Genomic DNA, 25,854 nt, shown 5'->3' with positions numbered 1-25,854 from the left:
TATATACCGCTGTATATCGCTGTGTGTGCTGTGTATATATACTGCTATATACCGCTGTGTGTGCTGTATATATACCGCTGTATATCGCTGTGTGTGCTGTATATATACCGCTGTATATCGCTGTGTGTGCTGTATATATACTGCTATATACCGCTGTGTGTGCTGTATGTATATCGCTGTGTGTGCTGTATATATACTGCTATATACCGCTGTGTGTGCTGTATATATACCGCTATATACCGCTGTGTGTGCTGTATATATACCGCTATATACCGCTGTGTGTGCTGTATATATACCGCTATATACCGCTGTGTGTGCTGTATATATACTGCTATATACCGCTGTGTGTGCTGTATATATACCGCTATATACCGCTGTGTGTGCTGTATATATACCGCTATATACCGCTGTGTGTGCTGTATATATACCGCTATATACCGCTGTGTGTGCTGTATATATACTGCTATATACCGCTGTGTGTGCTGTATATATACTGCTATATACCGCTGTGTGTGCTGTATATATACCGCTATATACCGCTGTGTGTGCTGTATATATACTGCTATATACCGCTGTGTATATATACCGCTATATACCGCTGTGTGTGCTGTATATATACCGCTGTATATCGCTGTGTGTGCTGTATATATACTGCTATATACCGCTGTGTGTGCTGTATATATACTGCTATATACCGCTGTGTGTGCTGTATATATACTGCTATATACCGCTGTGTGTGCTGTATATATACTGCTATATACCGCTGTGTGTGCTGTGTATATATACCGCTATATACCGCTGTGTGTGCTGTATATATACCGCTATATACCGCTGTGTGTGCTGTATATATACTGCTATATACCGCTGTGTGTGCTGTATATATACCGCTATATACCGCTGTGTGTGCTGTATATATACTGCTATATACCGCTGTGTATATATACCGCTATATACCGCTGTGTGTGCTGTATATATACCGCTGTATATCGCTGTGTGTGCTGTATATATACTGCTATATACCGCTGTGTGTGCTGTATATATACTGCTATATACCGCTGTGTGTGCTGTATATATACTGCTATATACCGCTGTGTGTGCTGTGTATATATACCGCTATATACCGCTGTGTGTGCTGTATATATACCGCTATATACTGCTGTGTGTGCTGTATATATACTGCTATATACCGCTGTGTGTGCTGTATATATACCGCTATATACCGCTGTGTGTGCTGTATATATACCGCTGTATATCGCTGTGTGTGCTGTATATATACTGCTATATACCGCTGTGTGTGCTGTATATATACCGCTATATACCGCTGTGTGTGCTGTATATATACCGCTATATACCGCTGTGTGTGCTGTATATATACCGCTATATACCGCTGTGTGTGCTGTATATATACCGCTATATACCGCTGTGTGTGCTGTATATATACCGCTATATACCGCTGTGTGTGCTGTATATATACCGCTATATACCGCTGTGTGTGCTGTATATATACCGCTATATACCGCTGTGTGTGCTGTATATATACCGCTGTGTGTGCTGTATATGTGTCGCAGGGAAATGATGAAAATGGAGATTTGATCAAAAATGCTGCAGCTGAAAAAATGAAAGAAGTTTCTTTGAAGAAATGTAAAACGTGTTAGAGGATTCTACAGTTATGGTTTATGTACCTAAGGTAGATAGAGGCAGTATTGTGTGGGGTATACTCCATGTACAGGGTCCACTGCAGAGCATCTCACAGGGTGATGACCCCTCTCTGTACTCAGCAGTATTGTGTGGTGTATACTCCATGTACAGGGTCTGCTGCAGAGCATCTCACAGGGTGATGACCCCTCTCTGTACTCGGCAGTATTGTGTGGGGTATACTCCATGTACAGGGTCCACTGCAGAGCATCTCACAGGGTGATGACCCCTCTCTGTGCTCGGCAGTATTGTGTGGGGTATACTCCATGTACAGGGTCTGCTGCAGAGCATCTCACAGGGTGATGACCCGTCTCTGTACTCGGCAGTATTGTGTGGGGTATACTCCATGTACAGGGTCCACTGCAGAGCATCTCACAGGGTGATGACTCCTCTCTGTACTCTGCAGTATTGTGTGAGGTATACTCCATGTACAGGGTCTACTGCAGAGCATCTCACAAGGTGATGACCCCTCTCTGTGCTCGGCAGCATTGTGTGGGGTATACCCCATGTACAGGGTCTGCTGCAGAGCATCTCACAGGTTGATGACCCCTCTCTGTACTCTGCAGTATTGTGTGGGGTATACTCCATGTACAGGGTCCACTGCAGAGCATCTCACAGGGTGATGACCCCTCTCTGTACTCAGCAGTATTGTGTGGTGTATACTCCATGTACAGGGTCTGCTGCAGAGCATCTCACAGGGTGATGACCCCTCTCTGTACTCGGCAGTATTGTGTGGGGTATACTCCATGTACAGGGTCCACTGCAGAGCATCTCACAGGGTGATGACCCCTCTCTGTGCTCGGCAGTATTGTGTGGGGTATACTCCATGTACAGGGTCTGCTGCAGAGCATCTCACAGGGTGATGACCCGTCTCTGTACTCGGCAGTATTGTGTGGGGTATACTCCATGTACAGGGTCCACTGCAGAGCATCTCACAGGGTGATGACTCCTCTCTGTACTCTGCAGTATTGTGTGAGGTATACTCCATGTACAGGGTCTACTGCAGAGCATCTCACAGGGTGATGACCCCTCTGTACTCTGCAGTATTGTGTGGGGTATACTCCATGTACAGGGTCTGCTGCAGAGCATCTCACAGGGTGATGTCCCGTCTGTGCTCGGCAGTATTGTGTGTGGTATACTCCATGTACAGGGTCTACTGCAGAGCATCTCACAGGATGATGACCCGTCTCTGTGCTCGGCAGTATTGTGTGGGGTATACTCCATGTACAGGGTCTACTGCAGAGCATCTCACAGGATGATGACCCGTCTCTGTGCTCAGCAGTATTGTGTGTGGTATACTCCATGTACAGGGTCCACTGCAGAGCATCTCACAGGGTGATGACCCCTCTCTGTACTCTGCAGTATTGTGTGAGGTATACTCCATGTACAGGGTCTACTGCAGAGCATCTCACAGGGTGATGACCCCTCTCTGTGCTCTGCAGTATTGTGTGGGGTATACTCCATGTACAGGGTCTACTGCAGAGCATCTCACAGGGTGATGACCCCTCTCTGTACTCTGCAGTATTGTGTGGGGTATACTCCATGTACAGGGTCTGCTGCAGAGCATCTCACAGGGTGATGACCCCTCTCTGTGCTCTGCAGTATTGTGTGGGGTATACACTGTGTACATACAGGGTCCGCTGCAGAGCATTTCACAGGGTGATGACCCGTCTCTGTGCTCGGCAGTATTGTGTGGGGTATACACTGTGTACATACAGGGTCTGCTGCAGAGCATCTCACAGGGTGATGACCCCTCTGTGCTCGGCAGTATTGTGTGGGGTATACACTGTGTACATACAGGGTCCGCTACAGAGCATCTCACAGGGTGATGACCCCTCTCTGTGCAGTATTGTGTGTGGTATACTCCATGTACAGGGTCCACTGCAGAGCATCTCACAGGGTGATGACCCCTCTCTGTGCTCTGCAGTATTGTGTGGGGTATACACTGTGGAGATATAGGGTCTGCTGCAGAGCATCTCACAGGGTGATGTCCCGTCTGTGCTCGGCAGTATTGTGTGTGGTATACTCCATGTACAGGGTCTACTGCAGAGCATCTCACAGGGTGATGACCCCTCTGTGCTCAGCAGTATTGTGTGGGGTATACTCCATGTACAGGGTCCACTGCAGAGCATCTCACAGGGTGATGACCCCTCTCTGTACTCGGCAGTATTGTGTGGGGTATACACTGTGTACATACAGGGTCCGCTGCAGAGCATTTCACAGGGTGATGACCCGTCTCTGTGCTCTGCAGTATTGTGTGGGGTATACACTGTGTACATACAGGGTCTGCTGCAGAGCATCTCACAGGGTGATGACCCCTCTGTGCTCGGCAGTATTGTGTGGGGTATACACTGTGTACATACAGGGTCCGCTGCAGAGCATCTCACAGGGTGATGACCCCTCTCTGTGCTCTGCAGTATTGTGTGGGGTATACACTGTGGAGATATAGGGTCTGCTGCAGAGCATCTCACAGGGTGATGTCCCGTCTGTGCTCGGCAGTATTGTGTGTGGTATACTCCATGTACAGGGTCTACTGCAGAGCATCTCACAGGATGATGACCCGTCTCTGTGCTCGGCAGTATTGTGTGTGGTATACTCCATGTACAGGGTCTACTGCAGAGCATCTCACAGGATGATGACCCGTCTCTGTGCTCGGCAGTATTGTGTGTGGTATACTCCATGTACAGGGTCTACTGCAGAGCATCTCACAGGATGATGACCCCTCTGTGCTCAGCAGTATTGTGTGGGGTATACTCCATGTACAGGGTCCACTGCAGAGCATCTCACAGGGTGATGACTCCTCTTTGTGCAGTATTGTGTGGGGTATACTCCATGTACAGGGTCTGCTGCAGAGCATCTCACAGGATGATGACTCCTCTCTGTACTCTGCAGTATTGTGTGTGGTATACTCCATGTACAGGGTCTGCTGCAGAGCATCTCACAGGGTGATGACCCCTCTGTGCTCAGCAGTATTGTGTGGGGTATACTCCATGTACAGGGTCCACTGCAGAGCATCTCACAGGGTGATGACTCCTCTCTGTGCTCTGCAGTATTGTGTGGGGTATACTCCATGTACAGGGTCCACTGCAGAGCATCTCACAGGGTGATGACCCCTCTCTGTACTCTGCAGTATTGTGTGGTGTATACTCCATGTACAGGGTCTGCTGCAGAGCATCTCACAGAGTGATGACCCCTCTCTGTACTCGGCAGTATTGTGTGGGGTATACACTGTGTACATACAGGGTCTGCTGCAGAGCATCTCACAGGGTGATGACCCCTCTCTGTACTCGGCAGTATTGTGTGGGGTATACACTGTGTACATACAGGGTCCGCTGCAGAGCATCTCACAGGGTGATGTCCCGTCTCTGTACTCGGCAGTATTGTGTGGGGTATACACTGTGTACATACAGGGTCCGCTGCAGAGCATCTCACAGGGTGATGTCCCGTCTCTGTACTCGGCAGTATTGTGTGGGGTATACACTGTGTACATACAGGGTCCACTGCAGAGCATCTCACAGGGTGATGACCCCTCTCTGTACTCTGCAGTATTGTGTGAGGTATACTCCATGTACAGGGTCTGCTGCAGAGCATCTCACAGGGTGATGACTCCTCTCTGTGCAGTATTGTGTGTGGTATACTCCATGTACAGGGTCTGCTGCAGAGCATCTCACAGGATGATGACTCCTCTCTGTACTCTGCAGTATTGTGTGTGGTATACTCCATGTACAGGGTCTGCTGCAGAGCATCTCACAGGGTGATGACCTGTCTCTGTGCTCGGCAGTATTGTGTGGGGTATACTCCATGTTCAGGGTCTACTGCAGAGCATCTCACAGGGTGATGACCCCTCTCTGTGCTCAGCAGTATTGTGTGGGGTATACTCCATGTACAGGGTCTGCTGCAGAGCATCTCACAGGGTGATGACTCCTCTCTGTGCTCTGCAGTATTGTGTGGGGTATACTCCATGTACAGGGTCCACTGCAGAGCATCTCACAGGGTGATGACCCCTCTCTGTACTCTGCAGTATTGTGTGGTGTATACTCCATGTACAGGATCCACTGCAGAGCATCTCACAGGGTGATGACCCCTCTCTGTGCTCGGCAGTATTGTGTGGGGTATACTCCATGTACAGGGTCTGCTGCAGAGCATCTCGCAGAGTGATGACCCCTCTCTGTACTCGGCAGTTTTGTGTGGGGTATACACTGTGTACAGGGTCTGCTGCAGAGCATCTCACAGGGTGATGACCCCTCTCTGTACTCGGCAGTATTGTGTGGGGTATACACTGTGTACATACAGGGTCCGCTGCAGAGCATCTCACAGGGTGATGTCCCGTCTCTGTACTCGGCAGTATTGTGTGGGGTATACACTGTGTACATACAGGGTCCACTGCAGAGCATCTCACAGGGTGATGACCCCTCTCTGTACTCGGCAGTATTGTGTGGGGTATACACTGTGTACATACAGGGTCTTCTGCAGAGCATCTCACAGGGAGATGACCCCTCTCTGTGCTCTGCAGTATTGTGTGGGGTATACACTGTGTACATACAGGGTCTTCTGCAGAGCATCTCACAGGGTGATGACCCCTCTGTGCTCGGCAGTATTGTGTGGGGTATACACTGTGTACATACAGGGTCTTCTGCAGAGCATCTCACAGGGTGATGACCCCTCTCTGTGCTCTGCAGTATTGTGTGGGGTATACACTGTGTACATACAGGGTCTACTGCAGAGCATCTCACAGGGTGATGACCCCTCTCTGTACTCTGCAGTATTGTGTGGGGTATACACTGTGTACATACAGGGTCTACTGCAGAGCATCTCACAGGGTGATGACCCCTCTCTGTACTCTGCAGTATTGTGTGGGGTATACTCCATGTACAGGGTCTTCTGCAGAGCATCTCACAGGGAGATGACCCCTCTCTGTGCTCTGCAGTATTGTGTGGGGTATACACTGTGGAGATATAGGGTCTGCTGCAGAGCATCTCACAGGGTGATTTCCCGTCTCTGTACTCGGCAGTATTGTGCGGGGTATACACTGTGTACATACAGGGTCTTCTGCAGAGCATCTCACAGGGTGATGACCCCTCTGTGCTCGGCAGTATTGTGTGGGGTATACACTGTGTACATACAGGGTCTTCTGCAGAGCATCTCACAGGGTGATGACCCCTCTCTGTGCTCTGCAGTATTGTGTGGGGTATACACTGTGTACATACAGGGTCCGCTGCAGAGCATCTCACAGGGTGATGACCCCTCTCTGTACTCTGCAGTATTGTGTGGGGTATACACTGTGTACATACAGGGTCTGCTGCAGAGCATCTCACAGGGTGATGGCCCCTCTCTGTGCTCTGCAGTATTGTGTGGGGTATACACTGTGTACAGGGTCCGCTGCAGAGCATCTCACAGGGTGATGACCCCTCTGTGCTCGGCAGTATTGTGTGGGGTATACACTGTGTACATACAGGGGTTTTCTGCAGAGCATCTCACAGGGAGATGACCCCTCTCTGTGCTCTGCAGTATTGTGTGGGGTATACACTGTGTACATACAGGGTCTTCTGCAGAGCATCTCACAGGGTGATGACCCCTCTCTGTACTCGGCAGTATTGTGTGGGGTATACACTGTGTACATACAGGTTCCGCTGCAGAGCATCTCACAGGGAGATGACCCCTCTGTGCTCGGCAGTATTGTGTGGGGTATACACTGTGGAGATACAGGGTCTTCTGCAGAGCATCTCACAGGGTGATGACCCCTCTCTGTTTTCGGCAGTAATGTGTGGGGTATACACTGTGTACATACAGGGTCTGCTGCAGAGCATCTCACAGGGTGATGACTCCTCTCTGTGCAGTATTGTGTGGGGTATACACTGTGTACATACAGGGTCTGCTGCAGAGCATCTCACAGGGTGATGACCCCTCTGTGCTCGGTAGTATTGTGTGGGGTATACACTGTGTACAGGGTCTGCTGCAGAGCATCTCACAGGGTGATGACCCCTCTCTGTGCTCTGCAGTATTGTGTGGGGTATACACTGTGTACATACAGGGTCCGCTGCAGAGCATCTCACAGGGTGATGACCCCTCTCTGTGCTCTGCAGTATTGTGTGGGGTATACACTGTGTACAGGGTCCGCTGCAGAGCATCTCACAGGGAGATGACCCCTCTGTGCTCGGCAGTATTGTGTGGGGTATACACTGTGTACATACAGGGTTTTTTCTGCAGAGCATCTCACAGGGAGATGACCCCTCTCTGTACTCGGCAGTATTGTGTGGGGTATACACTGTGTACATACAGGGTCCGCTGCAGAGCATCTCACAGGGTGATGACTCCTCTCTGTGCAGTATTGTGTGTGGTATACTCCATGTACAGGGTCCACTGCAGAGCATCTCACAGGGTGATGACCCCTCTCTGTACTCTGCAGTATTGTGTGTGGTATACTCCATGTACAGGGTCCACTGCAGAGCATCTCACAGGGTGATGACTCCTCTTTGTGCAGTATTGTGTGGGGTATACTCCATGTACAGGGTCCACTGCAGAGCATCTCACAGGGTGATGACCCCTCTCTGTGCTCTGCAGCATTGTGTGTGGTATACTCTGTGTACAGGGTCCGCTGCAGAGCATCTCACAGGGTGATGACCCCTCTCTGTACTCGGCAGTATTGTGTGAGGTATACTCCATGTAAAGGGTCCACTGCAGAGCATCTCACAGGGTGATGACCCCTCTGTGCTCGGCAGTATTGTGTGGGGTATACACTGTGTACATACAGGGTCTGCTGCAGAGCATCTCTCAGGGTGATGACCCCTCTGTGCTCGGCAGTATTGTGTGGGGTATACACTGTGTACATACAGGGTCTGCTGCAGAGCATCTCACAGGGTGATGACCCCTCTGTGCTCGGCAGTATTGTGTGGGGTATACACTGTGTACATACAGGGTCTGCTGCAGAGCATCTCTCAGGGTGATGACCCCTCTGTGCTCGGCAGTATTGTGTGGGGTATACACTGTGTACATACAGGGTCTGCTGCAGAGCATCTCACAGGGTGATGACCCCTCTCTGTTACGTTTGTTCTCAGCTTTCAGAGAATAGAAACTTCTGGGACGCTTTTACTTTCGGTTCTCCAGGCTTCAGGGGCGTGCAGACTTATGCAGTGTGCCCTGGACCCTCCTGCGTGGTTTCCAGCCCATTAGAGGTGCCGCCCCCAGAAGGACCCCCCCCCCCCCCATGTCCTCTGCTGCCTCAGATCCCTGTTCTCCTCCTCATCTCTGACTGATTTCTACTCCAATCACTCCCAGAGCTGCGGTCACTGGCTTCTGCTGACTTGAGGTGGCGATCAGGAGGGGGCGCTCTATCAGGTGAGGGGGGTGTAATGTGCATGGCCTGGAGCTCCTGTGGAAGTGAACGCTTCTTACATACGTGTAAATCACATGACGGAACTGGAGTGTAACAGGAGAATTGTGAGCGCAGCTCTGGGGGTGACTGGAGGATGAGTGAGGACATGATGTACACGCTTTATATATGGAATGTCTCCTGTAATGTGTGACCTCTTCTCACACACCCCAGCTGCTGCAGAACCTCTTTACTACTCTAATAAGAAGTTCTGCAACAGCTGAGGTGCTATTACAGTGCCTGCTACAGCCATAGTGCCCCCACATAGCTCTAGCCACAGGGTACCCCCATACAGTGCCATCCACAGGGTACCCCCCATACAGTGCCATATACAAGGTACCCCCATACAGTGCCATCCACAAGGTACCCCCATACAGTGCCATCCACAGGGTACCCCCATACAGTGCCATCCACAAGGTACCCCCATACAGTGCCATCCACAGGGTACCCCCCATACAGTGCCATCCACAGGGTACCCCCCATACAGTGCCATCCACAGGGTACCCCCCATACAGTGCCATCCACAGGGTACCCCCCATACAGTGCCATCCGCAGGGTACCCCCCATACAGTGCCATCCGCAGGGTACCCCCCATACAGTGCCATCCGCAGGGTACCCCACAAACAGTGCCATCCGCAGGGTACCCCACAAACAGTGCCATCCACAGGGTTCCCCACATACAGTGCCATCCACAGGGTTCCCCACATACAGTGCCATCCACAGGGTTCCCCACATACAGTGCCATCCACAGGGTACCCCACATACAGTGCCATCCACAGGGTACCCCACATACAGTGCCATCCACAGGGTACCCCACATACAGTGCCATCCACAGGGTACCTCCATACAGTGTCATCCAGATGGTACCCCTCATACAGTGCCATCCGCAGGGTACCCCTCATACAGTGCCATCCGCAGAGTACCCCTCATACAGTGCCATCCGCAGGGTACCCCTCATACAGTGCCATCCGCAGGGTACCCCTCATACAGTGCCATCCGCAGGGTACCCCTCATACAGTGCCATCCGCAGGGTACCCCTCATACAGTGCCATCCGCAGGGTACCCCTCATACAGTGCCATCCGCAGGGTACCCCCCATACAGTGCCATCCAGTTGGTACCCCATACAGAAAATCCAGAAATGACCAGATAGATGAATGGTCTTCTCTCTGTTCACCTCATTTACCACGTGATTGGATCCATCGTGGTGTATAAAACGTTTGCCTCCAGCAGAAAGCCGAGGGCGAAAGCAGTGTGAACACAGCCGAAGAAACTGAGAAGTTATGGGTGTTATCCGGCCACTGTATGGCGGTGTTATCCGGCCACTGTATGGCGGTGCTATCCGGCCACTGTATGGCGGTGCTATCCGGCCACTGTATGGCGGTGCTATCCGGCCACTGTATGGCGGTGCTATCCGGCCACTGTATGGCGGTGCTATCCGGCCACTGTATGGCGGCGCTATCCGGCCACTGTATGGCGGCGCTATCCGGCCACTGTATGGCGGCGCTATCCGGCCACTGTATGGCGGCGCTATCCGGCCACTGTATGGCGGCGCTATCCGGCCACTGTATGGCGGCGCTATCCGGCCACTGTATGGCGGCGCTATCCGGCCACTGTATGGCGGCGCTATCCGGCCACTGTATGGCGGCGCTATCCGGCCACTGTATGGCGGCGCTATCCGGCCACTGTATGGCGGCGCTATCCGGCCACTGTATGGTGGACAAGAATAGGCATATTCTATAGTGCCAGCAATGTGCGGTCCTCAAAATGCGGGACGCACATTGACGCTGTCCGTGTTTTGCGGAACCGTGGATCCGCAAAACAGGTTGCGGACGTGTGAATGGACCCTTATCCAGTCATAGTATGGCAGTATTATTCACATACCGTATGCGGCTGTTATTTTGTAACTGTATGGTAATTGTGGAGTCTACACCTTGATGGTGACATGAGGGGGCACAGTGTGAGGTAGGTGGTCTTCATGTGACGCTGACTGATGTGTGTCTATTGCAGGTCCTGGATGTTGGGGTCCGGTCATGGGAGGCTATCGCTCAGCAGATGTCCGCAAGTTACTGCACAACAAGTATGTTGTTGTCCTTGGAGACTCCAGTAAGTGACCACGTCCAGTAGGTACTGTGTACAGTCCTGTACCCCTCATGTGCAGAGCATTGCTCCCGTAGGTGCTGTGTACAGTCCTGTACCGCTCATGTGCAGAGCATTGCTCCCGTAGGTGCTCTGTACAGTCATGTGCAGAGCATTGCTCCAGTAGGTACTGTGTACAGTCCTGTGCCCCTCATGTGCAGAGCATTGCTCCCGTAGGTGCTCTGTACAGTCCTGTGCCCCTCATGTGCAGAGCATTGCTCCAGTAGGTACTGTGTACAGTCCTGTACCCCTCATGTGCAGAGCATTGCTCCAGTAGGTACTGTGTACAGTCCTGTACCGCTCATGTGCAGAGCATTGCTCCCAGTATCGGGGCTGTGTACAGTCCTGTGCCCCTCATGTGCAGAGCATTGCTCCCAGTATCGGGGCTGTGTACAGTCCTGTACCGCTCATGTGCAGAGCATTGCTCCAGTAGGTACTGTGTACAGTCCTGTACCGCTCATGTGCAGAGCATTGCTCCCAGTATCGGGGCTGTGTACAGTCCTGTGCCCCTCATGTGCAGAGCATTGCTCCAGTAGGTGCTGTGTACAGTCCTGTGCCCCTCATGTGCAGAGCATTGCTCCCGTAGGTACTGTGTACAGTCCTGTACCCCTCATGTGCAGAGCATTGCTCCAGTAGGTACTGTGTACAGTCCTGTACCCCTCATGTGCAGAGCATTGCTCCAGTAGGTACTGTGTACAGTCCTGTGCCCCTCATGTGCAGAGCATTGCTCCCGTAGGTGCTGTGTACAGTCCTGTACCCCTCATGTGCAGAGCATTGCTCCAGTAGGTGCTGTGTACAGTCCTGTACCCCTCATGTGCAGAGCATTGCTCCAGTAGGTACTGTGTACAGTCCTGTACCCCTCATGTGCAGAGCATTGCTCCAGTAGGTACTGTGTACAGTCCTGTACCCCTCATGTGCAGAGCATTGCTCCAGTAGGTACTGTGTACAGTCCTGTACCGCTCATGTGCAGAGCATTGCTCCCAGTATCGGGGCTGTGTACAGTCCTGTGCCCCTCATGTGCAGAGCATTGCTCCAGTAGGTGCTGTGTACAGTCCTGTGCCCCTCATGTGCAGAGCATTGCTCCCAGTATCGGGGCTGATGGCTCAGGGCTCCTGTCTTTCAGTTCAGAGATCCGTCTACAAAGACCTGGTGAAGATGCTGCAGGACGACGCGTTTCTCTCTGAAGAACAGATGAGAAAAAGGGTGAGTGTCCTAGAGAGGGTCCGACCCCACGGCTGCTGATGTAAGGGGGACCTTCCTTAACTACCTACCTTCCTGATTGCTGTACATGGGGTGGGCCGTAGTCCCAGTGATCGCTCAGTAGCTGCTGGGTCTTAGTGGCATCTAAGTGGTTTGGAGGGGGGGCTCCCGCTGTCTCCCATTGACACCCCGCCTGTGATGATCCTGGGGGCTCTCTGGTATAGCGCTGGCAGTATAATACACTGTACTGCATAGGCAGCACAGTGACGTGTATATAGAATAGAACCAGATGACGTCCGTAGCGACCCGCACTACACCATTATCACGTAACTTATCCCCTACACAGAATACCATAAAAAATTCCAGAATTTGCTGCTTTTTGCTTAAATTGGAATAAAAAGCAATCAGAAAGTGTTAGTGTAATATATAGTGTAGTGACATAGGAAAAATACGTACCTGGGATTTTACTTTCCTTGAGTCCTCCGGCAGCACACCATGGGTTAACCCGACCTCGTTAGCTCCTTGGGCCGCCCACCTAGTTAGACAATCAGAGATAGTTAGTCAGTACCTATATAGGAGGTCCTCCAGCCGCATCCCCTTGTGTTTTAAAAAAATAGATTCAGACAAAAAATTCCTGCTAAGGAAAGCTCTTTATTTGGGAGGATATATATGTGCTGCCTCCGGACTCAAGGAAAGTAAAATCCCAGGTACGTATTTTTCCTTTCCCTCTTCGTCCTCCGGCAGCACACCATGGGATTGTTATAGATCACGAAGGGGGGGGCATCAATCTGCAAGGCTGCATTCAACACTCCAGTGCCGAAGGCTGAGCTTTTAGCGTTGATGTCCAGCCGCTTGGCAAAGGTGAGAGACTTGGACCAGGACGCAGCGTTACAGATGTCTTGGATAGAGACTTGCGCTTGTTCCGCCCAGGAGACCGCGGTAGCTCTTGTTGAATGTGCTCTTAGAGGGAACGGAGAAGAGAGACCTTCTAATTCGTAAGCTTCTATAATCGTAGACCTTATCCATCTAGCCAGGGTGTCTTTAGATGGCTGATGACCCTTCCTTCATCCTGAAAAGGACACAAATAGGCTTTCTGCATTCCTGAAATCTGCTGTTCTCTCCAAATAGATTTCAATGGCTCTTTTAACATCTAGAGTATGTAAGTGTTCCTCCTGATCGTTAGCAGGGTCAGGAATAAACACAGGTAGGAAAGCTTCTCTATTCACATTGTCCGTGGAAAAGATCTTCGGTATAAAGGAGGGCATGGTACGCAACAATACACCGTCGGGCAGGAATCTAAGATAGGGATGTCTCGAGGATAAGGCCTGTAGTTCTCCTAGGCGCTTTGCTGAGGTAATAGCCACCAGAAATAATACTTTGTAAGACAACCATTTAAGGTCTGTATCTTGAAGGGGCTCAAAAGGCGGAGTCAACAACTTCCTAAGGACCAGGGAGAGATCCCAGACAGGGACAGGTTCTCTTAAGGTTGGCTTCAGTTTCCTTATGGCTTTGAAGAATCTGGATATGAGAGGGTGATTAAGAAATGTATTCTCTGTCATCACATTGATCGCTGTCATGTGAGCCTTTAAAGTATTGGGCTTAAATCCCTTCTGGAAACCCTCTTGGAGGAATTGTAGAATGGACTTGACTGTAACCTCTGGATAGTTAGATTCTGTTGACCAGGTCACAAACTTCTTCCAGATCCTCGCACATTTCTTATTAGTGGAATCTTTGCGTGAGCACAGTAGGATAGAAATCACTGATTCGGTAAGACCTTCCTGTTCTAGTCTGGTTCTCTCAGTCTCCAGGCCGTAAGGTGTAGCCTGTCCAGATGTTGATGGTACAGGCCGTTCTGAAGAAGTAAGTTGGGAACTAGCGGTAGCTTCCAGTATTCTCTCTTCGACATCTGAAGCAGGAGAGGGAACCAGGACCTTCTGGGCCAGAATGGGGCTATTAGGATGGCTCGGGGTCTCTCCAGCAGGATTTTCCTCAGAACCCTCAGGATGAGAGGAACAGGTGGGAAAAGATAGACGAATAGGTGCTTCCAACTGATGGAGAACGCATCCACTACTGTGGGCCGATTCCTCCTGTTTAGGGAGCAGTAGTTGGTCAACTTCCTGTTTTCCTTGGATGCCATGAGATCCCAATCCGGACAACCCCATCTGTTTACGATTTGTTGGAAAATAACAGGATTCAATTCCCATTCCGACTGACTGATCTTCTTCCGACTCAAGAGATCCGCTCGAGTATTCAAGCAACCTTTTATATGCGTCGCTCTTAATTCTGAGAGATGCACTTCTGCCCAAAGGAATATCTCCTTGCACAGATTCAGGAGCGCAGCATTCCTTGTACCTCCTTGTTTGTTCAGGTAGAACACCTCTGGAAGATTGTCTGAACGAATCATCACATATTTTCTCTCGATAAACGGCTGGAAGTGGAGCAGGGCTAGAAATATTGCCTTCAGCTCTCTGTAGTTTGAAGAGCGCTTCTTCTGATGCGTCGACCATTCCCCCTGGATCCATTTGTCCTGAAAGTGTGCTCCCCAACCACTGCTGGAGGCATCTGTGGTGATTTCCACCGGAGACCTGAATTGTAATACTTTCCCCCGGGAGAGATTCTTGGCTGAAAGCCACCACTTTAGACTTTGTACAGTTGAGGTTCTTATATTTACTCTCGCCTCTAGATTGTGCCGAGTGTGATGCCAGGTTCTCAACATATCCTGCTGAAGGTCTCTGGCGTGTATCAAGGCCCATGGTACCGCCAGGGCCGGCCTTTGGGGTGTGCGGGCTGTGCGGCCGCACAGGGCGCCATAGCAACAGGGGCGCCGGGCGGCCGTCACAGCCCGCCGAACTCTAAGTGAAGTCTGTCTACTACAGTACTACTACTTACTAGTACTGTACTACTATTAATATATTTTGTCGCCGCCGCCGCCCGCCGGCCATCTACAGCACATGAACATTACATGAATGAGTCAGTCACTGGTCCGGACTAGAGACTGAGTGAGGAGGGGGCGGGGCCCGCGTCTGCTCTGCGCTCCGCTCTTCTGCCTGGACAGAGCAAAGCAGACCAGACTGGCTGCTGGAGTGTAACGCAGGCCGCAGCTGCCGCACAGGCAGAGAGAGAAGAAGGAGGCGGAGCGAGCGCCAGCCAGCAGCAGCAGCCACAACAGAGAGTGAGACTCCCACAGTCCACAGACAGCACAGGTCAGCAGATGTATTTATAGTATTAGTTTTAAAACTTTTATGATTGCCAGGCCTCTAAGAAAAGGGGAGGGAGGTGGCTATTACCTAATATTTTATGGGAATTAGTAATTTTAATTACGTCTCCTGACTCCTTTGCTAGCAGGTGGAAATTTGCCAGACGTCCAGGTGAGCCCAGAGCGGACAGAGGTCAGAGAAGGGGACACCGCCCGGCTGTACTGTAGAGCGCTAGGGAGCCCCACTCCAACAATCTCCTGGAGAAAGCAAGATGGTATCCTAACACCTCAGGTGAGAGGATGAGCCGTGCATGCGGTGCTGCAGACACTAGGGCTGCAACGATTAATCAATGTAATCGATAACTGGATTCGCTGTCGACGAATCCAGTTATCGAATAATCGTCGATTCGGGCGCCGGGCGGGCGGTTTACTTTAAGTCGCTGCATCTTTATTTTACCTTACAATCGTGACGCTCCAGTAACAACTACAGGCAGAGAGGAGGGCGGCGTAACGTCACTTACTCACGTGACGCACCTGCTCCGCCTCCTTCATTCATAAAGTGGGCGGAGCAGGTGCGTCACGTGAGTAAGTGACGTTACGCGGCCCTCCTCTCTGCCTGTTAGTTGTTACTGGAGCGTCACGATTGTAAGGTAAAATAAAGATGCAGTAAGTGATTAGTCTGCTGTGAGCAGCGGGGCCGGCGCTGCTATGGAGAGGGGGATCGGTCTATGGCACCGCTATAGGGAGGGGGGAGGATCTGTCTATGGCACTGCTATGGGGAGGGGGGGATATGTGCACTGTTATGGGGAAAGGAATATGTGCACTGTTATGGGGAAAGGAATATGTGCACTGTTATGGGGAAAGGAATATGTGCACTGTTATGGGGAAAGGAATATGTGCACTGTTATGGGGAAAGGAATATGTGCACTGTTATGCCCATAACAGTGCACAGATCCCCCTCTCCATAACAGTGCACAGATCCCCCTCTCCATAACAGTGCACATATCCCCCTCTCCATAACAGTGCACATATCCCCCCTCCCCATAGCAGTGCCATAGACAGATCCCCCTCTCCAAAACAGTGCACAGATCCCCCTCTCCATAACAGTGCCATAGACAGATCCCCCTCTCCATAGCAGCGCCACCCACAGATCCCCCTCTCCATAACAGCGCCACCACAGATCCCCCTCTCCATAACAGCGCCACCCACAGATCCCCCTCTCCATAACAGCGCCACCCACAGATCCCCCTCTCCATAACAGATCTTCCTAAGCCATTATTCAAATAATCGTTAGCTGCAGCCCTAGCAGATACATAGAGGTCCTTACTGTCACAGGTCGTGCATGCTCACCACTGCTCCCTATGGTTATTTTCCCTCTCACTTTCTATTCCTCCTGTCTCTCTCTCTCTCGGCCCATCCATCTGCTCAGGCCCTCACCTCTCTTGGTTTCCTTGATTTTCGAAGCAGCAGTCTGGAAGCTATCCAGAGGCGGATTAAGGAGCTGCAGGTATCTGCTATAACCCGCAGAAGCCATTGACATAGATACTGCCCTGGCCAATGCCTCAGACCTTCCATACAATGGTATAATGATGAGCGATCGGTCACTCCCTCCATCATAGGCTGCCCATGGTGACACATACTGTAGTGACCAGTGGCTCTAGCAGGAGTTAGAACGGCCATGATGTAAAACTACCCCTCACGTATTGTCTGACACTGCACAGACCTGTTTTCTTCTCCTCTACCTAACATCTCACCAAATCTACCTTTACCTGTCCCCTTCTACCACTACCCTATCTCCATTGTCAGCAGAATTGGTAAGGTGCTGCACTTTTTGGGGGACTTAACGGAATGGAAGGTTTTAAATGGAGCCGATATTGGAGAAATGGGTGTGACCACTGAAGGGGTGTGGTTACTGAGGGGCGTGGTCACTGAGGGGCGTGTTCACTGAGGGGCGCTGTAAAGCTTTCTCGCACAGGGCGCCTAAAGGCCTAAGGCCGGCCCTGGGTACCGCATCCGAAGTTGCTGTCATATGGCCTAAAGTCTTCATAACCCTGCGGACAGAGGGGGAACGTAGGGTCATTAGGGTCTTTATTTCTTTTCTCAAGATTTCTACCCTCGCTGGAGTTAGGTATAACATCATGGAGTCTGTATTTATTAGGAGACCGAGAAAGTTCTTGGAGGTAGAGGGGGTGATGTCCGACTTCTTCCAGTTTATTAAGAAGCCCAGGGATTGAAGAAGCTCTATTGCTGTCTTGAGATGCGCTTGCAGAATGTCTCTGGAATCTGCTGCAATGAGCCAATCGTCCAGGTAGGGAAAGACGAGGATTCCCTGAAGGCGTAACTCTGCTGCTATGACGACTGCCATCTTCGTAAATACTCTTGGTGCAGAACACAGACCAAACGGAAGTGCCTTGAACTGAAAGTGAAGGGTTTTTCTCTTGACCTGGATTGCCACCCTCAAGAATCTTCTCGCCGAGCTCTTTATAGGTATATGGAGATATGCGTCCTTGAGATCCAAGGACCCCAAGAATTGATTCCGTTTGAGTACTGCTGTGATGGATCTTATTGTTTCCATCTTGAAGTGTATCTTCTTCATGTGATGGTTCAGGTACTGTAGGTCTATAATCAGCCTGTTTCCCCCGTCCGCTTTGGGGACAGCGAATATTCTGGAGTATACTCCTTTCCCTTTTTGACTGAAGGGTACCGGTTCTAGAGCGCCCTTTTCCAGGAACTCCTGCAGAAGATGGAAGAGACATTGATTTTTCTCGTTCAGGACGAAACGATCTCGAGGAGACTGGCAGAATTCTAAATCGTATCCCTCCTTTACTATCTGGAGAGACCAGATGTCTGACGTTATTCGCTTCCATTCTGAATAAAAACGGGACAATCGGCCTCCTACTTGACCTTTGGCGTCAGAATTCGGTTTTGGGCTGCTTGAAATCTTCAGACTTCTTCCTATATCCCTCTGTACCCGGCCTATTGCTTGATCTTCCCCTGTGGGGGCGTCCTCTGAAGCTGGATCTTCTATAATCCTGGCCCTTATAGGGACGAAAAAACTTAGCTTTTTCTTTCCTTTTAATTTGAGGGAAGTTGAGGACCTTATCCTCAGTATTGGACTCCAGGAGCTTGTCCAGATGGGAGCCAAAAAGCTTGCCAGGCTCAAAGGGCAAGGAACACAAGTTGCTCTTAGACGCAGGGTCACCAGACCACAACTTCAGCCATGTGACTCTTCTTACGGAGTTGGCCAGGGCCATATTCTTTGCTGTCAGTCTCAAGGAGTCAACAGGGAAATCACATAAGAATTCCACAGCCAGTTTTAGAGTCGGCAATTGTTGGAGTAATTCGTCTCGGGAAACTCCATCCTCAATATCCCTTCCTAGGTGACTTAGCCAGACGCGCTGCGCACGTGCCACCGGAACCGCGGCCATAGCTGCCTTATTCAGGGAGGCCATATAAGTATGAAGCCTCTTCAGGAGGTCATCCGCCTTCTTGTCCATAGGGTCCTTTAGTAAGGAGGAGTCATCGCTAGGAAAGAAGGATTTCTTAGCAAGCCTTGTAACGGAAGGATCTACTCTAGCGGGGGCTTCCCAGCTTGTGGATTCAGCCGGATCTGTTTTATAGGCGGCCCTGAATCTGGATCCTAGGTTGATTTTACCGACAGGATGTTCCCATTCCTTGTGCATAATAGAGTTCAGCACTGGATGGCTGGGAAAACCGTAGCTTTCTTTTTAGGGAAGTAGAACAGGTTCTCTTCATTCTGTTCAGAGGGTTTCTCTTTTTTTGGACCCCATGATGTTCTTGACCTCTTTAATAAGGAGGTTGGCATCATTTTTATTAAACAAGAAATTGTCCTCCAACACTGGCAATTCTGGATCCGAATCTGACGATACTTCTCCTTCAGACCGGGAAGTTTGATCAGAAGAAGCTGGAGAAACATAACGCTTTGATTTCTGCTTCTTCTTACTGGACTTTTCTAAAAAGGCCTTGAGTAAGGACATCAGCTTTCTGGTATCGGAATCCGATACATCATCAGAATGAGCGCAGTTCTTGCAGATGTTAGACACAGCATCCTCAGGGAGCGGCTGGATACAGGAAATGCATAGAACTTGTTCTTAGGTTTTTTTGCGGACCTTAAAGGGGAGCTCTCCAGGCAGTCGACGCACACATCTTCCAAGCACGTATCAGGAAGGGGTTGTTCACATGCACGGCAGAGCCTGTGTTTGGTCTTCCTAGACCTCTTACTGCTGGAGCTGGACATCTGCAAAAAAGAAATAAATTATAGTCTTGAATTTGCAGGGGGAGAAGTCTGCCTGACACAGGGCAGGCAATTTACCTTAAAGAACGCAAAAGCTCTGCTGCCAGGCACAAGGGCAGTGAGCTAGAGGCTTACCCAGCTTATATAATTCAAATTTAGCGCCCAAACCGGAACTTCCTGTGACGTCAGACGCCCAGCGCCTGCGTTCCACATGGTGCGTTCCACCGCACCGGAAGTTAGGGACAAGACTTCTGGTCCCTTCGTTACTGCCGGGGCGCCTCTGAAATGTGGAAAAAAAAGCGCCAGGGAACATACATGGCGCACAGAAGAAGCTTCAACCAGGCGGGCAAAGTCCTAACTGGCCGCAAGAGTGGCGGCCAGACTGCTGAGGACAAAGAAAAAACACAAGGGGATGCGGCTAGATGGCCGGCTATATAGGTAGGTACCGACTAACTATCTCTGATTGTCTAACTAGGTGGGCGGTCCAAGGAGCTAACGAGGTCGGGTTACCCCATGGTGTGCTGCCGGAGGACGAAGAGGGAAACATTGTATCCGGTCACTGTAGACAGTGATGAGTACAGGACAGTATATGGCGGGGTATTACACGCTGATTGTCCTGCATATATAGTGTAGTGACATACATTGTATCCGGTCACTATAGACAGTGATGAGTACAGGACAGTATATGGCGGGGTACTACACGCTGATTGTCCTGGATATATAGTGTAGTGACAGACATTGTATCCGGTCACTATAGACAGTGATGAGTAGAGGACAGTATATGGCGGGGTACTACACGCTGATTGTCCTGGATATATAGTGTAGTGACATACATTGTATCCAGTCACTATAGACAGTGATGAGTACAGGACAGTATATGGCAGGGTATTACACGCTGATTGTCCTGGATATATAGTGTAGTGACAGACATTGTATCTGGTCACTATAGACAGTGATGAGTACAGGACAGTATATGGCGGGGTATTACACGCTGATTGTCCTGGATATATAGTGTAGTGACAGACATTGTATCCGGTCACTGTAGACAGTGATGAGTACAGGACAGTATATGGCGGGGTATTACACGCTGATTGTCCTGCATATATAGTGTAGTGACATACATTGTATCCGGTCACTATAGACAGTGATGAGTACAGGACAGTATATGGCGGGGTACTACACGCTGATTGTCCTGGATATATAGTGTAGTGACAGACATTGTATCCGGTCACTATAGACAGTGATGAGTACAGGACAGTATATGGCGGGGTACTACACGCTGATTGTCCTGGATATATAGTGTAGTGACATACATTGTATCCGGTCACTATAGACAGTGATGAGTACAGGACAGTATATGGCAGGGTATTACACGCTGATTGTCCTGGATATATAGTGTAGTGACAGACATTGTATCCGGTCACTATAGACAGTGATGAGTACAGGACAGTATATGGCGGGGTATTACACGCTGATTGTCCTGGATATATACTGTAATGACAGACATTGTATCCGGTCACTATAGACAGTGATGAGTACAGGACAGTATATGGCGGGGTATTACACGCTGATTGTCCTGGATATATAGTGTAGTGACATACATTGTATCCGGTCACTGTAGACAGTGATGAGTACAGGGCAGTATATGGCGGGGTATTACACACTGATTGTCCTGGATATATAGTGTAGTGACAGACATTGTATCCGGTCACTGTAGACAGTGATGAGTACAGGACAGTATATGGCGGGGTATTACACACTGATTGTCCTGGATATATACTGTAATGACATCACTGTCTATAGTGACCGGATACAATGTATGTCATTACAGTATATATCCAGGACAATCAGCTTGTAATACCCCGCCATATACTGTCCTCTACTCATCACTGTCTACAGTGACCGGATACAATGTATGAGTAGAGGACAGTATATGGCGGGGTATTACACGCTGATTGTCCTGGATATATAGTGTAGTGACATACATTGTATCCGGTCACTGTAGACAGTGATGAGTACAGGGCAGTATATGGCGGGGTATTACACGCTGATTGTCCTGGATATATAGTGTAGTGACATACATTGTATCCGGTCACTGTAGACAGTGATGAGTACAGGGCAGTATATGGCGGGGTACTACACGCTGATTGTCCTGGATATATAGTGTAGTGACATACATTGTATCCGGTCACTATAGACAGTGATGAGTACAGGGCAGTATATGGCGGGGTATTACACGCTGATTGTCCTGGATATATAGTGTAGTGACAGACATTGTATCCGGTCACTATAGACAGTGATGAGTACAGGACAGTATATGGCGGGGTATTACACGCTGATTGTCCTGGATATATACTGTAATGACAGACATTGTATCCGGTCACTATAGACAGTGATGAGTACAGGACAGTATATGGCGGGGTATTACACGCTGATTGTCCTGGATATATAGTGTAGTGACATACATTGTATCCGGTCACTGTAGACAGTGATGAGTACAGGGCAGTATATGGCGGGGTATTACACACTGATTGTCCTGGATATATAGTGTAGTGACAGACATTGTATCCGGTCACTGTAGACAGTGATGAGTACAGGACAGTATATGGCGGGGTATTACACACTGATTGTCCTGGATATATACTGTAATGACATCACTGTCTATAGTGACCGGATACAATGTATGTCATTACAGTATATATCCAGGACAATCAGCGTGTAATACCCCGCCATATACTGTCCTCTACTCATCACTGTCTACAGTGACCGGATACAATGTATGAGTAGAGGACAGTATATGGCGGGGTATTACACGCTGATTGTCCTGGATATATAGTGTAGTGACATACATTGTATCCGGTCACTGTAGACAGTGATGAGTACAGGGCAGTATATGGCGGGGTATTACACGCTGATTGTCCTGGATATATAGTGTAGTGACATACATTGTATCCGGTCACTGTAGACAGTGATGAGTACAGGGCAGTATATGGCGGGGTACTACACGCTGATTGTCCTGGATATATAGTGTAGTGACATACATTGTATCCGGTCACTATAGACAGTGATGAGTACAGGGCAGTATATGGCGGGGTATTACACGCTGATTGTCCTGGATATATAGTGTAGTGACATACATTGTATCCGGTCAGTGTAGACAGTGATGAGTACAGGACAGTATATGGCGGGGTATTACACGCTGAGTGTCCTGGATATATAGTGTAGTGACAGACATTGTATCCGGTCACTATAGACAGTGATGAGTACAGGACAGTATATGGCGGGGTATTACACGCTGATTGTCCTGGATATATAGTGTAGTGACATACATTGTATCCGGTCACTGTAGACAGTGATGAGTACAGGGCAGTATATGGCGGGGTATTACACGCTGATTGTCCTGGATATATAGTGCAGTGACATACATTGTATCCGGTCACTATAGACAGTGATGAGTACAGGGCAGTATATGGCGGGGTATTACACGCTGATTGTCCTGGATATATAGTGCAGTGACATACATTGTATCCGGTCACTATAGACAGTGATGAGTACAGGGCAGTATATGGCGGGGTATTACACGCTGATTGTCCTGGATCTATTTCGCCATATACGTGCACATATTAGTTCATTATTGTTATCTGCGCTGACTACAGGATACATCTTATCTGACAACCTGTACATGTTCCAAGGCTGCAGATTTCTCTGTCCACAGATGTGGGGGGTAAATGTTCTGGAGCGAGGTCAGCGTGGACTCTGTATGACACAGGATCATTTTATCCTAATATTAACCCCTTTCTATCTTCATTTCTCCTACAGTGAGCTCTTCTGTATTATCATCACACTCCTTTCCTGACATACTCTGTGCTGCTGTGGGCCCTGCTCCTTCCACTGTTTGACCTCCTACAGCATGCTCCCTTCCTGACATCCTCTGTGCTGCTGGTCATCCTCCAGCACTTGGTTCAGCCATTGTATGTGTTTTCTCTGCAGGGGGAGCTATCTTTTGAGAATGACGCTCTGGTGGAAGGCGGCGAGCTGGATGGACTGCACAATGGGACCACTTTCCGAGAAGTGCGGCAGTACCGGAGCGGCCACCATCTTGTACGCTTCTACTTTCTGACCCGCGTCTACTCTACTTACCTGGAGAGCGTACTGTCGGATTTCCAGAGCGACCCCCAGCCCGATGTGCTGATAGCAAACTCCTGCGTCTGGGATGTCAATAGGTGACCGCCGCATTTCAGTGTAGCCGCCATATTGTTAAGATGGATCCTCATCGTCCTCATCTCCTGCAGGTACAACGACAAACATCTGGAGGCTTACAAGACCAACCTGGACACGATGTTCCAGCGCCTCAAGGAGGTGCTGAGCCCCGAATGCCTCATCATATGGAACATGACCATGCCAGTCGGATTCAAGCATTGTGAAATCCCAGAGGTAACTGCGCCAATGTCTGTGTCAGGGAAGACAGGCCACCTGTATGGATATAGCAGGCGCCATGTTGGCGCTGTGATGGAACCGAGCATGGGGCTTCACGCCCATCTGTCTGAGCAGGAGCCCCCTGCCTGACCCTGCCTGAAGAACGTGCATTGGGTGGGGGATTCCCTGTGTCGACACGTTGGGCGTTGCGGTCCGGTTGTGCGGGGATTGGTGCTTATATTTACCCCCATGTAACCCCTTTGCTGTTCTGGGTTTCTGTCTCCAGTACATGGTACACAACCTGCGGATGGACGTCGTGGAGGGGAACTTCTTCAGCGCCACTTTGGCGGATTTGCACAAGCTGGACGTTCTGGACATGCACTATCACTTCCGCTGTGACCTGCGTCTCAGATGCCCGGACTCCATCCATTGGAACCAGGTGGCTCATCGGAAGTACACCCAGATCCTGCTGACCCACATCGCACAGGCCTGGGGGGTTAGAGCACCGAAGGGCAAGAAGCTGAAGTGTGCGTGATACTGCTTACCTCCAAACTGTACCCCACACTCTGCTTCCTGTGTTCTGAGGAGCTTACGATCTAATGTCTCTGTATTCCTGCACTAGAATAATACATAAGCCCGTCCATGTCATTGGCGGACTATGGATGCATTTATTGTCGGTGCTGTCTCATCCCAGAGGTTTTCCATGCACTTACTTTATGAGCCCACACCTTCACTAGGGGGCTGCACTAGGACCCTGTGACATAATGAGCTCTGCTACATCTGCCAGTCTGGTTATAACCTGCTCTTCTCCCCATATTTTAGGCTCTCCTTTTGACTCCGCTGTTCCTGACTCTGTTCCGATGAGAGAACATCTGGACCCTAACGTTAACCTGCTACCCTCAATCCAGGAGCAGGAGCACTGCAGTCAGTTTAGAGGTCCACTTCTGCCCACTCCCTGTCCTGGAGGCACACTATGGGGGCAGCAGCCCCGACTCCCAGCGCCTGTCAATGCCGAGGTGCATACATCCCGAGACACCCCTTGTTCGATGGGAGCGACATTAACACCATGCCTGGTAAGTATCACCGTCTGTATGGACACAGTAATGTTATATGTGACTGGTGCCCTCCTGCACCGCGTCCTCTCCTCCTCCTCCTCCTCCTCCTCCTGCACCGCGTCCTCGCCTCCTCCTCCTGCACCGCATCCTCTCCTCCTCCTCCTGCACCGCATCCTCTCCTCCTCCTCCTGCACCGCATCCTCTCCTCCTCCTCCTGCACCGCATCCTCTCCTCCTCCTCCTCCTCCTCCTCCTCCTCCTGCACCGCGTCCTCCAACTGTACAGCTCCAGCTGTGCTGCTCCAGCTGTGCTGCTCCAGCTGTGCTGCTCCAGCTGTGCAGCTCCAACTGTGCTACTATAACTGTACAGTTCACCTGTGCTTCTCCAGTTGCTTTGTTCCTAGCCATGTGTCTGGGGTGGGAGCAGTGACAAGACTGCGTCATGTGTCTCCGGAGCTGCCTTCACAGTTCTGCTGGCTGCTCTGTAGCTGAGCTCCTATCATACAGGTGGTTACAGGTTGTCCAACAGTTGT

General features: G+C 50.2%; 1 protein-coding gene across 1 annotated transcript in view; it reads left to right on the top strand.

The window, feature by feature from the left end:
* LOC122924407 (PC-esterase domain-containing protein 1A-like) overlaps positions 1 to 25,725 on the top strand; it is a 57,481-nt gene extending 31,756 nt beyond the window's left edge. The window contains exons 3-9 of the mRNA XM_044275462.1: positions 11,073 to 11,168; positions 12,325 to 12,404; positions 23,843 to 24,075; positions 24,145 to 24,286; positions 24,555 to 24,795; positions 25,091 to 25,341; positions 25,711 to 25,725. Of these exons, the coding sequence (XP_044131397.1) occupies positions 11,096 to 11,168; positions 12,325 to 12,404; positions 23,843 to 24,075; positions 24,145 to 24,286; positions 24,555 to 24,795; positions 25,091 to 25,341; positions 25,711 to 25,725 (1,035 nt within the window). The 5' untranslated portion in view covers positions 11,073 to 11,095. The remainder of the gene's footprint in view (positions 1 to 11,072; positions 11,169 to 12,324; positions 12,405 to 23,842; positions 24,076 to 24,144; positions 24,287 to 24,554; positions 24,796 to 25,090; positions 25,342 to 25,710) is intronic.
* Positions 25,726 to 25,854: the final 129 nt, after the last annotated feature.

The sequence above is a fragment of the Bufo gargarizans genome, chromosome 1, assembly GCF_014858855.1.
Source record: "Bufo gargarizans isolate SCDJY-AF-19 chromosome 1, ASM1485885v1, whole genome shotgun sequence".
Classification (NCBI taxonomy): domain Eukaryota; kingdom Metazoa; phylum Chordata; class Amphibia; order Anura; family Bufonidae; genus Bufo; species Bufo gargarizans.
The sequence above is the reverse complement of the archived record's forward strand: the minus strand, read 5'-3'. Positions and strand labels throughout refer to the sequence as shown.